Raw genomic sequence first — 15,641 nt, forward strand, 5'->3', positions numbered from 1 at the left:
AAGGAGCTCAATGTGGTGTAAATGGTTCTTCTCCTCCTCATTTCATCCTCATAATAGCCCTGTGAGGTAGGTTAGGCTAAGACATGGGTAGGCAACCTAAGGCCCGTGGGCCGGATGCGGCCCAATCGCCTTCTCAATCCGGCCTGCAGACGGTCTGGGAATCAGCGTGTTTTTACACGAGTAGAATGTGTCCTTTTATTTAAACTGCATCTCTGGGTTATTTGTGGGGCATAGGAATTCATTCATTATTATTTTTCAAAATATAGTTCGGCCCCCCACAAGGTCTGAGGGACAGTGGACCGGCCCCCGGCTGAAAATGTTTGCTGACCCCTGGGCTATGAGATGGTGACTGGCCCAAGGTCACCCAGGCAGCTTCATGGTTGAGTGGAGATTCGAACCCTGGTCTCCCAGGTCATAGTCCTGCACTCTAACCACCATGCCACACTGGTTCAAATCTCTGCCGCTGCTTATAACCACCCTTCTTCTCCACATCTCTCCTTTATTCAAACTTCTGCTGTTGGTTAAAACAGCCACTTAAAAAGGAGGGATAGGATAGGATGGGGATAGGAGATGAACACGAAAGTGGGGATATGAACAGGGCTGCAAAATAGGAGGGTTGTCAGTTTCATAATTTGGCGGAAGGTGAATAGGGAGCTTAGTAGTTTAATGGGGTGGGAAGAGGAAGCTGCAGTGAATTCATGTGCAGAGGTAGGTTGGGAAGAGCAAAGCACACAGGGACATAGCTCCTTGTCGAAGACTGAAAAGAAAACTGCTAAGACTTGTTCGTCTCTCCTTCTTTGGTGTAATGGAGGGCCCACTCTACTAAATTCCATTTTCCCCTTCCCCCAGCAGCTGCAAAATGCCCATTGTGTTGCATTTCTGCAAGCTGCGGAGTTTCAATTTGTACCACATCAATAATGCAATGGAGTACTTACTTACATCAGCGAAGGCCCTAGTGATCCATAATTTTTATCCACCGGATTCAAGTGCTGCTCGGCTACCAGGTGAAAGGCTTCTCCCCCCCAGGACCTCCTACTATCAACATAGATTAAGGGATGTTAAGAGCGTCCGGCCAGCCACCTTGCTTGTTTAGCAGGGTTCCTAATTAACTGTAAGTTTTAAACGCAGCTCACTGGGACATTGGAAGCCTAGTTCTTATGGAGGCAATATATCTATGTCTGGAGTGTAGCAATGGAGATTAGAAAAGGCTTCTCAAGTAGGAGAGAGAGAGAGAGAGAGAGAGAGAGAGAGAGAGAGAGAGAGAGAGAACAACCACACACTTCTTTCCACACACTCACCTGCTATTATGTCAGGGGAAATGGCTAAAATATTATCTCTGACATCTAGGTTTCTGTTGTGGGGTTGTGGTTTCTCTCTTTTTAAAGAGGAGCAAGCCTTTGATACAAGTCTTTACCTGTAGCCTAAAGTGAGACAGCTGAGGGTCTGATGCCAGGGATTTTTCTTAGCTGCAACTTCAGATCTTGAACAGGAAACACCGTGGATGAAATGTGCATCTGACAGAAGCACTGGAGAAGGAGGTTTGCACCAGGCCATTAAGACCCCGGCAGTATCTCACGGTTTAGTTGCAAGGCACTTTGATCCAGGACAGGGCATTCCTCCAACTGCTGCTTCCTGCCTTGGCCCTGCCCCACCTCTATGGGGACTTCCCAGCGCAGGTGATCATCAGGTTTCTGGAGGCCCTCCAAAGCCAGTTTCTCACACCACAGCTTCTTCGGTATTCTCAAAAAACTTGTATACAAAGGTAGAAGTTTCACAAATTTCATATTGCCAAGACAGACAGAGGAAAGCTCATAATAAGTGTTCCGCTCTCTTGCGGGTTTATGACAACCAAGATAGATTGCCCCATACTATTTCAATAATACATATTGATAAACAAGCCGAGGTGCACCTCCTCCATGGAGAGAAGGCGGGAGATCCTATGGGGGTGCAATTTTTACATCTATTTTCAGTAAACGTATTCATAGCTTTCAATTTATTCCAATTAGGGGCCCTTGAAGAACATGATGAATGATTAGGAACACTAGGTAGCCCAGCCCTCCTGGAAGTGGGGCAGAACATGGGCAATTATTTTTATTGCTTTTTAATGTGCCATGGCTGTAGCCAATGTGGTTGCTGGGAAGTTTTTGGCATTCCCAATTGAGAAAACTTGCAGGAACAAAGTTTCAGTGGTTAGACTAGGGAAAACAATGTCTGCTAGTGTCATAACCCAACTCACAACCCTGATCCTTTTTCATATAAATATGGGTGTTAATTTCAAGCTGTGTTGAAAGCCATTTTCCCTTCAGCAGATAATTAGTTAAAAAGGAATACCTCCACGATGCAGGAGATTGTGTCTCCCCCCTAATTAACTTCCCAAATCTACAAGTCTCAATAGCTTCAATGGATCTATTGACTGCAATCATTGTCCTGGGGGAACAGCTAAGGATCGAGCCAGAGATGTGGTGGGGAAATCCCAATTTGGGAGAAAGACAGGATATAAATGCACTAAATAATAATATCTGAAAGCAAAATATGGCAGGGGAGAATGGGGGATTCTCAGAGTACTCAGTAAGGGGTGAGATTCAAGGCAAAGGAAAACGGGAAGCATTGACAATGTTGTTTTATGTTCTCCAAGTTTATTCTTGCCAGCTACTTAAAAAACCTCAAAGACCCGTTCCCCTTCTTCTGCCTAAACCAATCACATACTCCACTGGTTTTATTCTCCAACCCTGACTGATTGGTTTGACCCGCAAATCTCAGGAGCTAGGAGGTAGCCAGCAATCAAGCTCTCCAAAACCCGGAGAAATGATCATGTCTTCACTTGACACAAACAGTTGCATCCCCATTAAAAACGCGGTAATATTGTATAAATGACTCCTAGGCCCTGTCACAGATTCCATTCCAATAGAAAAGAAAATAATATTTATCCATTGTGTCTGAAGAGTTTCTGTTAAGAATGGCCATTTCATGATACAGTGGTGCCCCGCAAGACGAATGCCTCGCAAGACGAAAAACTCGCTAGACGAAAGGGTTTTCCGTTTTTTGAGTCGTTCCGCAAGACGAATTTCCCTATGGGCTTGCTTCGCAAGACGAAACATCTTGTGAGTTTGTTTCCTTTTTCTTAAAGCCGCTAAGCCATTAATAGCCGCTAAGCCGCTAATAGCCGTGCTTCGCAAGACGGAAAAAACGCAAGACGAAGAGACTCGTGGAACGGATTAATTTCGTCTTGCGAGGCACCACTGTACAAACTATGCCAAGAACAGCGAAAGTATTAGAAAAACTTTAGGACAATGTCATAAAACACAACTCATTTCAATATTATACTTTTATTAACAGCTTCACACGCAGAACAGAATGGAATGGCAGCTTCTGACCCAACCAAACCAAATGCACAAGACACACAGGACTGGATGACACTGCTGCAATAAGCATCAAGGCATCCACAGAATCCACGTTCCGATTTCCATTCTGGGCCACAAAGAGTCTTCCAGAAAAACAGCCCCGGAACACAATGATCAAGCTATCCAAAAAACCCACCCAAATGCGCCAGTCATGCACAACTGGATGGCATTCATGAAGGATGCCACGCAACATCCATAGAAGCAAATTAGCCATTCTGGGTCGTCAACTCTATTCCAGTTTCTGATGCAGCCAAATGAACCAAATTCATGGGTCATACATGACTTGATGAGGTTCCAGCCCAGTTCTGCTTATTGGAAAAGGTGGGTGGATGATAAAACGCTTCCTGGTGGTATTGGCATCGCGCTTCCTGGTGGTACTGGGAATATTTAGTGGTACAGATTTCAGAAGCAATGAAAAGTTAACAAGCCAAACTTGCAACTCTTTGAACCAGGCCATTGTAATTGCACAACTTGTTCTGCTGTCATGCCTGATGAAATGTGCTGTCCCTTGAACTCTGTTTTATTGAGGTGATGACGGCAAGCGTTGCCATGCATTGTTATTTTTCTAACCGTGTCTCCTACCTACACAGCTCTCAAACTGCACGACATGATTAGGGGGATAGTGGTGCTTAATGGTACTAAAGTAGCTTCGTAAAGAAAACCAAGGTCATTGCAAATTACACAGGTTTTATTTAGTCTTCTTAACTCTTGTCCTCAGTTCATTATGCATCTCATGTTTTCCATTTATTTCTCATACAGAATAAGAAAAAATGCAGACTTTTTCCCATTGAAAAGAAGCTGGAAATTCTAAGGACAGTTACTTTGTATTATTTTTTGAAATGTGAATTTCACTGAAAATATGTTTTAATGTTTCTTACTTAAACAGAGCAATCTTTATAAGAACATCTTTATAAGAACTAGATTTTTTGTTAACACAAAGATGTTTCTTTGAAAAATGTGAATGTATTTTATATGTACTGTATTTTTCCGTGTATAAGACACCACCTATTTTTGGGGACTCCGTATTAAGAAAACACCCCTCAGCACTACCCGTGTATAAGACAAGCCCCAATTTTAAACTAACTTTTTTGGTAAAGAAACCTAGTCTTATACACGGAAAAATACGGTACTTTTGCCATAGAAATGCTTTCTTTAAATAAATGGCTTCTTTTCATTTCTCGTTTTCTTATGCATTTTGCAATAATCATTCTGTTTGCTTCTTCTAGTACAGCATTAATTCATGCAGCTACAGCCAAAGTGAATTATTTTTCTCTAAAGGAAAAGTTAAGAAGGAAAGCTTCACAAACCCTTTGAGCAATTATTGCTGGCGTGTGAGGCTTTTCAGCGCCACCAAAGCAAATAAACAAAAAACAATTAGGGCCAACAACACAACTGAGGATCAATGAGCAAGCAAACTTTTAAAATAGCCAAATAGTAAAACAAAGTACAAACTCTGTGTGTCCTCCCCCTCCTCACCATTTTTTTGGGCTTTTTCCCACTCTTCCACTCCTGCCAAACCAGCTTTCCCCTTCGTTTGTCATCTTTTGCCAGCTGAGCAGAACACAACCCAGAAGCTGTCCCCCACTCCCCAATTTATCCTAACCCCATAATTCCTGCAACTATCCCAAAATTCTGCAGGTTAGTTTTCTAGGGATACCTCTACAGTGTATTGATGGATTCATTTTAAAAATGCCCACAAAACCAAAAAGATGCTAATCTCTTTTAGTCCACCCACCCAAATAACAAATAACTATAAAAGGTACTTGGCACACACAAAAACAACCCTGGGTCTATCTGTTTGTAATTTGGCCGGTTTCTATGTTGTATGCCATTTCCATATAAATTGCTCACAAAACAATAGGAGCGAACAAAGGAATAAGGGAAAGCCTTCCGTTCCATGCCTTGCTTGTGAGCTTCCAGGGGTACCTGGCTGGATACATCTCAGAATGGAGTGCCTTGTTAGATATGCCTTGGTCTCACCCAAATAGGCAAGGTTTCTCTCTTGGCCAGAAAACTGCCGAATGAAAATTTCCCCTTGCCATGCATAGTTAGGTGCAGCAGATGAACAGGTCCCTGGAGGTGCCATGCCTGGCGTAGGAAGCTCACCCTCAACAAATTTATGATTACAGTGGTACCTCAGGTTAAGAACTTACTTCGTTCCAGAGATCCGTTCTTAACCTGAAACTGTTCTTAACTTGAGTTACCACTTTAGCTAATGGGGCTTCCCGCCACTGCCACACAATTTCTGTTCTCATCCTGAAGCAAAGTTCTTAACCCGAGGTACTATTTCTGGGTTAGCGGAGTCTGTAACCTGAAGCGTATGTAACCCGAGGTACCACTGTACTCATGTTTGTAAACAACAGTAGCCTATAAAAATCCAAGTCTTCTCATGTGTAAAATAAAGCCCAAGAATTACACAACTTTGAGAAAACATCTGAAGGCTTACGGAAGTTTTTAATGTACAACATTTTATTATTTTTTATATATTGCTGGAAGCTGCCCAGGTTGGCTGGGGAAACCCATCCAGATGGGGAGGGTATAAACAATAAATTTATTTTTATGATGATGATGATGATGATGATGGAGTAGCTGCACACCAAACTATTGGGTTCTTTATTTACTCCGTAAATTACCGTATTTTTTGCACCATAACACTCACTTTTTTCCTCCTAGAAAGTAAGGGGAAATGTCTGTGCGTGTTATGGAGGGAATGCCTACGGGTGGCGGGGGGGATCTGCTGCAGTCGTGAGCAGAGGATCCATAGTTCCCCTTCCTTTCCTCCTCCGTGGCTCGCTTTGAAACAGCAAAGCGGGAGAAGAGCCGCTGAGTGGGGAGGAGAGAGGGACAGAGAGCCTGCTTGCTTTAAAGGAGCAAAGCGGGAGAGGAGCCTTCTCCTCTTATACCCCTCTTCTGCATTATTAACAGCATCCTTCTCCACCCACCCCATGCGTGTTCCTTGTCCCTTGAGTGCTTTTCCTTCCCTCCCCACTTAAAATGTGGTTACAAGGCATGGATCCACATGGACCGTCAGATCACATGTCTGTGGCCACAGCATGAACCACAAAAATCATACATCCACTGTTTTGTTTAGAATAATTTTTTCTTGTTTTCCTCCTCTAAAAACTATGTGCGTGTTATGGTCGGGTGCGTGTTATAGAGCGAAAAATACGGTAAGTGTAACAAAAGGAGGGATGGCCTAATGTGTGCCATCTGAGACCCATCAGTTGTAGGGGAGGGCTACTTTTCTTATGTAACCCTCTCACCTCTTCACTGGCAGAAAGTAAGGTTGGGGTCCTGGGGGTCTACTAGTGCTCACTGCACACGCACACCAACACACACACAAAAGCCTGGATTTCAATTTCGAAACTGTTTTTATTTAAATGTGGGGGGAAAGGGACAATAACTTGCAACATCAACTGTTTTGTATTAGAAAAAACAAAGAAGGGTGATAACACAGGGTTAAAGGGCAACCCAGTAGTCTAATATACTCCCTAAAGTCCAGACATGACAAAGAGATACATCACATGGGCCATTTGGGAACCTACAAATAACTCTACAAACGGTGCAAATTTCCCTACTTTCCCCTGCAAGATTCCTGATGCGCCTGCCCCCTGCTTGCAGGCTTTCCGTCGGCACGTGGTTGGCAGCTGGAAGAATAGGATGCTGGAGTAGATGAGCCTTTGGTCGGATCCAGCAGGGCTCTTCTTAGGTTTTCTGAAACCACTCCAAGTAACGTTGTTGTCTACTTACTGCTGAGTAGGTCTGCTAGGTTGGCTAGCCGTCTCGGCGACTGAGGTTTTGGAGAAGGGCTGAGAAAGATGAGGGCACCACAATACAAAGCCCTCTCCAGGTGTATGTTCATAGCAGTTCTCACAGACCAGCATGTCCTCAGACATCAGCACTTTTGCCAGGCAGAAAGGAGACTCAGGAGATCTCATCTTCCCCTCCACCCAGTTCATGGGCTTGTTACTATTATTCTGTTTTTTAGTCGTGTTGGATTGGGATCACAGTCATTCATTGGGCAGTGGGAATAACATCCAACCAAATGTAGTTTTTGAAGCCTGATCGTTTTACACGAGTCCGTGTACTCTCAATTCACACGTAAGTTGACTCATTCCCAAGTGATTAAGCTGTTTCAGAGGTTCAGCCTCCTGCAGTACGTCAAATCCTAGGCACATTTGCTCAAAATTAAGTGGTTTGCACCCAAGCAAAGGATCATAGGATTGCAACCCCAAAGTGTGACCCTAGGCATATTTACTTAGAAGTAGGTCCTATTCTGTTCAATGGCTTTTGTCGTGAGTAAGTGTATGTAGGATTGCAGCCTCAGCACCCACACTTTCATGGGAGCAAGCTTCATCAGACTTACTTCTAAGTAAATATCCACAGAGGTCGGCTGCATGCCTTGTAAGATTTATTCACACTGAATAGACGTCAAGTGGGTCTGAAAGTATGGCAGCAGCCATCCTAAAGGACCAGAGGTTCCCCATTCCCCAAAAGGAGCCTCAGTTATTCTTCCTTATGACTGGATCATGAGCAGCTCTGCCTACTGGCAATGGAGAGAGTCAACTCCGCCTTATTTTCCCAGAGCTTCTCGTCTCCTTGAAAAATAGGGCTGCAATCCTTACCCCACTTCCGTGGGAGAAAGTCCCATTCTATTCCTATAAAAGGAAGTGGGAGTCTTCCTTTATTTCCCTTTTGATTAACTTCTGGCCTCCCCAGGGCTGACCTGAGATACCTTTCCTTTTGTTCTTGTTGCACATGAAAAGAGTTGCACCTGAATAGCACCTGCTTAACAACACTTTAAACAAACAAAAAGGGGGGAAGGTATACCTTCACCCCCTCAAACTTTTGCTTATACTCTTTGGCCACAGAGCTGCAATACCAGAGGATGAGGGGAAGGAATGGGCAGCCAGCTGCCTAACTCAGATCAGACTGGGCGGATGGTTTCTGATCTGCCAGAGGGCAGAAACATCTTCGTAGTTAATACACACACACACACACACACACACACACACACACATGTATTATTGTGGATGAGGTGGGTAGCGTCGCTGGAAAATTCTTGGGCCGGTGCCTGAGGCTGCTGGCATGGTAACCTGTTAAAGAAAGAATTAGAAATTCAACTTAACGCAAACCCTTCAAAAATAATGCAAACAGAAGTTAAATAAACATTTGCACATGCAACCCATTTGGATACAAGGCCTCCATTTTCATGCATTTTATAGTCATGGATTTTGAGATGCTTAACAGAATTTTGGACATGCACCCTCTCAAATAGTCTTAGCTCTCCCTCTACAGTAGGCATGATGGCAGGGCCAGCCTTGAGCACAGCTCTACACTCAAACCAGCACCTGCATCAGACATGCTTCATGAGCTTTGACAAAGGACCTTTGCCAAATGGTAACTGTCCATGAAACCAGCCAAAAAAGGAACAACCCTACAATGGAGAGGTATCATTGTTTTTATCCAAGTGTAACCTGCACGTGCATAAGCAGTATAGCTCCAGGGAGAAAGAGCAGGAAAGGCGACACCGCCCCCCCCCCATGCCCTAACAACAGGCTGCCGCTTGAACAAGAGAGCTGGACTTGAACACGCTTCCCCGATTTAGCTACTCCAGTTGTTGTAGGACTGAATCCCTTACCACCCCTTTGACTCAGGCTCTTAAGGAACTCAGTAGTCCAAACAGGGGTCAGCAAACTTTTTCAGCAGGGGGCCGGTCCACTGCCCCTCAGACCTTGGGGGGCGGACTATATTTGGGGGGGGGGTGAACGAATTTCTGTGCCCCAGAAATAACCCAGAGATGCATTTTAAATAAAAGGACACATTCTACTCATGTAAAAACACCAGGCAGGCCACACAAATAACCCAGAGATGAGTTTTAAATAAAAGGACACATCCTACTCATGTAAACACGCTGATTCCTGGACCATCTGTGGGCCGGATTGAGAAGGTGATTGGGCCATGAAAGCACTGAAGGGTTGGACAATGGCAGATGAAGTTGATGGACTATATGGAATTGGCGGAAATGACTGGCAAGATCCGAGACCAGGGAGAAGAGTCAGGGCAAGAAGACTGGAAAAAGTTTAAAGACTATTTATAGAAATATGGTAAAATTAATGAACGTTAGAAGAATATTGGAATGAAGTTATATGGCTTTAGTAGAAATGTTATAAGGAATTAAGTATAAATAGATTAATAGAAAATTAAATGAAAAAATAAGGCAAGAATGTGTTAAGATAATTATAGGATAGAAAACAGAGGAATATGGAAAGGAATTGCTGAAACAATAAATAGAACTGGAAAACAAAAAGGGAGGTGAGAGGAGGTCGTTGGAAATAAGCGAATGAAAGATAGGACATTGAAAATGTTTGAGGTGTTTTTAAATTGTTTTTGTTTGTTTCTGTTTTGTTTTGTATGTAGTGTTTTTGTACTGTATTTGTATTGTTCTTTTTTTCTTTTTTTCCCTTCTTTTTTGTAGTGTTGTGTTGAAGTTGTTTGAAAAGTAATAAATATCATTTTTTAAAAAAAGAGAGAGAGAAGGTGATTGGGCCGGATAATAATAATAATAATAATAATAATAATAATAATAATAATAATTTATTATTTATACCCCGCCCATCTGGCTGGGCTTCCCCAGCCACTCTGGGCGGCTTCCAAAAGAATATTAAAATACTATAATACATCAAACATTAAAAGCTTCCCGAAACAGGGCTGCCTTCAGATGTCTTCTAAAAGCCTGGTAGTTGTTGTTCTCTTTGACATCTGGTGGGAGGGTGTTCCACAGGGAAGGCGCCACTACCGAGAAGGCCCTCTGCCTGGTTCCCTGTAACTTGGCTTCTCGCAGTGAGGGAACTGCCAGAAGGCCCTTGGCGCTGGACCTCAGTGTCCGGGTAGAACGATGGGGGTGGAGACGCTCCTTTGGGTATACGGCCTTTGAGGCTGTTTAGGGCTTTAAAGGTCAGCACCAACACTTTGAATTGTGCTCTGAAACGTCCTGGGAGCCAATGCAGGTCTTTCAAGACCGGTGTTATGTGGTCTCTGCGGCCGCCCCCAGGCCCCCAGGCTTTAGTTTGCCTACCCATGGTCCAAAACCTGGGGAGGACACCAGGTTGCAGATGGCTGAACAAGGAGGGATGCCTGGCCTCACCCAAGAAAACAATTCTTACATTGCTGCTGCTGCTGCGGTTGTTACCATCATTACTAGAGTTTATTTGTATACAACGTTGCGGAAATGCACATGCGCAGAAACCATACCTGAGCCGGACGGTAAAGTGGAACTGCCCCTCCTCTTGGGGGTGGAGGCACATGATCAGGGATGGAGAAAGTAGCCTGAAACATGAACCAGAAGACCCAAGGTGTGAAACCCAGCGAAGATGCCAGGATCCATTGCTTGGCAGGGGGCGGGCAGAGTAGGAAGGGAGCAGCAGAACCACCAGAAATGCAGGACATTATATTGGGAGATAAGTGGGTGGTGCTGTGGATTAAACCACAGAGCCTAGGACTTGCCGATCAGAAGGCTGGCGGTTCGAATCCCTGTGACGGGGTGAGCTCCTGTTGCTCTGTCCCAGCTCCTGCCAACCTAGCAGTTCAAAAGCACACCAGTGCAAGCAGATAAATAGGTACCACTCCGGCGGGAAGGTAAAGGTTGTTTCCGTGTGCTGCTCTGGTTTGCCAGAAGCGGCTTAGTCATGCTGGCTACATGACCCAGAAGCTGTACGCCGGCTCCCTCGGCCAATAAAGCGAGATGAGTGCCGCAACCCCAGAGTCGTCTGCAACTGGACTTAATGGTCAGCGGTCCCTTTACCTTTACTATATTGGGAGAAATGCTCTCAAGGCAGCTGGATTTGCACTTCTGTCAACACAGACTCAGAGGAGCAGTTTTCCAAAGTTGAGGCCTCTCCTCACAAGCAACATGTTATTCCCGCCCCCACTTTCTCTCACCTGGCCTCCGGCATCTGGAAACATGGAGCCTTCCCTGCTGCTAAGGCCCAGTGGAGTTTGGGCCCCTGTGACGAAAAAAGTGCAATGAGATTGTTTCAGTTTGTACAAGGGGGCTATTCTGCCGCAGCCCCTTTGCCTTACCACTCCCCACAAAAGCTTCTACAAAAGACTAGGGGATCCCTCCAGAGTTATTTGCGGGGTCCTATGGGCCACAGCAAGGTTCGTACACAAACAGCCTTTATTACCACCCGTCAAGAACACATTCTGCAACGCACACAGGAAGATACTTACGAAGAGAGCTTTTTGGGAGAGGGTTGCCACCTGTGGGCGGCAGGTGAGGAGCAGCTGGAGGAGGAAGTAATGCAGGCCTTGTCTCCTCCACAGGAGGAAGGGGTGGTTGTGAAGTCACCTGCTGCTGCAGAACAGAAATAATATATCAGTGATGGAGCCAAGTAGAATTTACCCTCAGTCTACCTTTGTTAGGAGGGACGCAGGTGGCGCTGTGGGTTAAACCACAGAGCCTAGGGCTTGCCGATCAGAAGGTCAGTGGTTCAAATCCCTGCGACGGGGTGAGCTCCCGTTGCTCGGTCCCTGCTCCTGCCAACCTAGCAGTTCAAAAGCACGTCAAAGTGCAAGTAGATAAATAGGCACCACTCTGGTGGGAAGGTAAACGGCGTTTCCGTGCGCTGCTCTGGTTCGCCAGAAGCGGCTTAGTCATGCTGGCCACATGACCCGGAAGCTGTATGCTGGCTCCCTCGGCCAGTAAAGCAAGATGAGCGCCGCAACCCCAGAGTCAGCCACGACTGGACCTAATGGTCAGGGGTCCCTTTACCTTTACCTTTGTTAGGATCCCAACAGATTCCCCCACCACTTCTTTTTTTTAATGTATTTTTTTAAAATGATCACTCAGTACTAGATCCTGCACTTGACTTGGGGGAGTGTAGTTTCCCTAATTTGTTTTGTTTTGTTTTGTACTTTCACAAACCTTGTAGTACATGCTGATACCTGCCTCTGGTTTCTTCATTTGCCTGCAACCCTGTTGGCCCTCGCCAACTGAGCTTGCTATTAGAGGAGCAGGTCATTATTTTTTGACCACCATCGCGAAAACTTATGACAAGCCACATGGCTGCAGGCTCACCATAATGACATGGGGAATTGGGAACAGAATACAGGATTTGAGGAGGCATCTTTCAGAGGAGACAACCCTGGAAATATGAAGCAAGGTCCTATAAAGCGGTTTGCCCCCCCCCCCCAAACTCTTGGGTGTCGCTGAAGTTATTGGCAGGCCAGTAAAGGATTATTCAGCCTGCTGTAGCAATTGTAATGCACTGTGATAATGCTATATGATTTTTAATTGCCTCTTTATTGCCTCTTTTATTTCATATATTGTATTTTGCTCTACTACAATTTGAATCCCACAGAATTCAAATTGTAATACGATAAAACACAACGGAGGAAATACAAGAAGCAATAAAAAAAAAGTACAATTGGAAATCAGTGTGAATATTTAACATATGGATGCGCCATTTCCCGTCTACAACCACAAATCCACAGTTTGGGAAACCCTGGACTAATAAAACTCAGAAGTCAGAGTTCCAGCAGATGAACTTCAGTAACTTGGACAATTCCCTAATCCTTTTCCATCGCTCCTGTTTGCTCCTCCTTTGGCATTCCTGACCTGTGCCCCTTCCTCCTCCTTTATTCTGTCATAGAATCATAGAATTGTAGAGTTGGAAGGGATCCCAAAGGTCATCTAGCCCAACCCCCTGCAATGCAGGAATCTCAGCTAAAGCATCCATGACAGGTGGCCATCTAGCCTCTGCTTAAAAACCTCCAAGGAAGGAGAGCCCAAAGGAGCTCCCAAAGGAGCCCATTCCACTGGCGAACAGCTCTTGCTGTCAGAAGGTTCTTCCTGATCTTCAGCCGGAATCTCCTTTCTTGCAACTTGAAGCCATTGGTTTGAGTCCTGCCCTCCAGAGCAGGAGAAAACAAGCATGCTCCCTTCTCCATGCGACAGCCCTTGAGATATTTGAAGATGGCTATCATATCTCCTCTCAGCCTCCTCTTTTCCAGGCTAAACATATCCAGCTCCTTCCATCGTTCCTCATAAGGCTTGGTTTCCAGACCCCTGATCATCTTGGATGCCCTCCTCTGCCCACTCTCCAGCTTATCAACATCCTTCTTAAATTGTGGTGCTCAGAACTGGATACATTATTCCAGCTGTGGTCTGACCAAGGCAGAATAGAGTAGTACTATTACTTCACTATACTTCTGTTGAGGCAGCCTAGAATAGCCTTAGCTCTTTTTGCTACTGCATCACACTGTTGACTCACGTTAAGCTTGTGGTCCACCAAGACCCCTAGATCTTTTTCACACGTACTGCTAGTAAGCCAGGTGTCTCCCATCTTATATTTGTGCAACTGGTTCTTCCTTCCTAAGTGCAAAACCTTACATTTGTCTCTAATGAAATTCATTTTGTTAGTTTTAAAGCCCGGGTCTGTTGTTTCAGTCAAAGAATTCTAATTGTGATGTGAATTATCAAGCGGACAAAATCGGTGCAAAATTTCTTCCTCCACCTAACTTTTTAAAGCACAGGACTGGCCTTGCTTCATTCCAAGAGCATACTGTATAATCCTAGTTGTTTTTAGCTTATTGATGAGTTTATATTTTGAATGATTTAAAAAAGTTGTTCTACGTTTTTTACTGATCATTCTGGGTTTTCACTGATCATTTTACAGTGGTACCTCGCAAGACGAACGCCTCGCAAGACGGAAAACCCGCTAGACGAAAGGGTTTTCCGTTTTGGAGGCGCTTCGCAAAACGAATTTCCCTATGGGCTTGCTTCGCAAGACGACAGCCCATAGGGAAATCTCCGGGACAGCGGGGAAGCGCAGCGCAGCGCCTCCCCCCGCCCCCCGCCATCGGGACCATGCCCCGATGCCGCCGGCGGGCGGGAACGCCTCCCCCCGCCCCCCGCCATCGGGACCATGCCCCGATGCCGCCGGCGGGCGGGAACGCCTCCCCCCGCCCCCCCGCCATCGGGACCATGCCCCGATGCCGCCGGCGGGCGGGAACGCCTCCCCCCGCCCCCCGCCATCGGGACCATGCCCCGATGCCGCCGGCGGGCGGGAACGCCTCCCCCCGCCCCCCGCCATCGGGACCATGCCCCGATGCCGCCGGCGGGCGGGAACGCCTCCCCCCGCCCCCCGCCATCGGGACCATGCCCTGATGCCGGGCGGCGGGGACGGGGCGGGGCATGGTCACCGCCGCCGGCGTTTAAAAGCACTCTGGGGAAAGCAGCGAAGCGCGCTGCTTTCCCCGAGGATCGGGAAGTCTGGCGGCGGTCCTTGGGATTCCCTCCCAGCCCCCACCTTTAAAAGCACTCCAGGGAAAGCAGCAAAGCGCGGCGCGCTTTGTTGCTTTCCCCGGAGTGCTTTTAAACGCGGGAGGCTGGGAGGGAATCCCTTGGACCCTCGCCAGACTTCAAAAGAGCTTCGGGAAGTCGGGGGGGTCCAAGGGATTCCCTCACCACCGCCCACCTTTAAAAGCACTCCGGGGAAAGCAGCAAAGCGCGGCGCGCTTTGTTGCTTTCCCCGGAGTGCTTTTAAACGCGGGCGGCTGGGAGGGAATCCCTTGGACCCTCGCCGGACTTCAAAAGAGCTTCGGGAAGTCCGGCGGGGGTCCAAGGGATTCCCTCACCGCCGCCCACCTTTAGAAGCGCTCGGCGTCCTTTTAAACGCAGGCGGCAGTGAGGGAATCCCTTGGACCCCCTCCGGACTTCCCGCAGCTCTTTTGAAGTCCGGTGGGGGGAGAAGGGCTTTTCTTCCTACCGCCAGCCTTCAGAACAGCCTTCTGAAGGCTGGCGGTGGGAAGAAAAGCCCTTGTCCCCCCCACCAGCCTTCAGAAGAGGTCGGGGGACAGACTGTCCCCAGACCTGGTCTGAAGGCAGTTTCCCTAGGAACGCATTAATTGATTTTCAATGCATTCCTATGGGAAACCGTGCTTCGCAAGACGAAAAACTCGCAAGAAGAAAAAACTCGTGGAACGAATTAATTTCGTCTTGCGAGGCACCACTGTATTGTTCTTGTTGTAAATGCTTTGGGGGCTTTTGAGGGGAAAAACATTCAGAATTGGTGTATATAAATTATGAAATAAAATAAGTAATTGTAGACACTGAGATTAAGAGCTGCTATCCATTACTTCTGCCCCGTTTGCCCTCCCGTCCTTCTTTCCTTTCCACTACATTTCTGATACTACAATTTTAAGTCCACCATTGTCTCATGACACCAACACATGACA

At 46.3% G+C, this 15,641-nt stretch overlaps 1 protein-coding gene across 8 annotated transcripts in view; it reads right to left on the reverse strand.

Moving 5' to 3' along the window:
- Positions 1 to 6,753: 6,753 nt before the first annotated feature.
- Positions 6,754 to 15,641, reverse strand: part of SEC16B (SEC16 homolog B, endoplasmic reticulum export factor) — a 55,459-nt gene continuing 46,571 nt past the window's right edge. For 6 of the 8 annotated variants that reach the window (XM_028732348.2, XM_077928228.1, XM_077928226.1 and 3 more), the window contains 4 exons: positions 11,634 to 11,757; positions 11,343 to 11,407; positions 10,656 to 10,730; positions 6,754 to 8,497 (listed from right to left, as the gene is read on the reverse strand). In XM_028732348.2, the coding sequence (XP_028588181.2) occupies positions 8,426 to 8,497; positions 10,656 to 10,730; positions 11,343 to 11,407; positions 11,634 to 11,757 (336 nt within the window). In that variant the 3' untranslated portion in view covers positions 6,754 to 8,425. The remainder of the gene's footprint in view (positions 8,498 to 10,655; positions 10,731 to 11,342; positions 11,408 to 11,633; positions 11,758 to 15,641) is intronic. The other 2 variants (XM_077928229.1, XM_077928227.1) reach the window with 1 other exon arrangement.

The sequence above is a fragment of the Podarcis muralis genome, chromosome 5, assembly GCF_964188315.1.
Source record: "Podarcis muralis chromosome 5, rPodMur119.hap1.1, whole genome shotgun sequence".
Classification (NCBI taxonomy): domain Eukaryota; kingdom Metazoa; phylum Chordata; class Lepidosauria; order Squamata; family Lacertidae; genus Podarcis; species Podarcis muralis.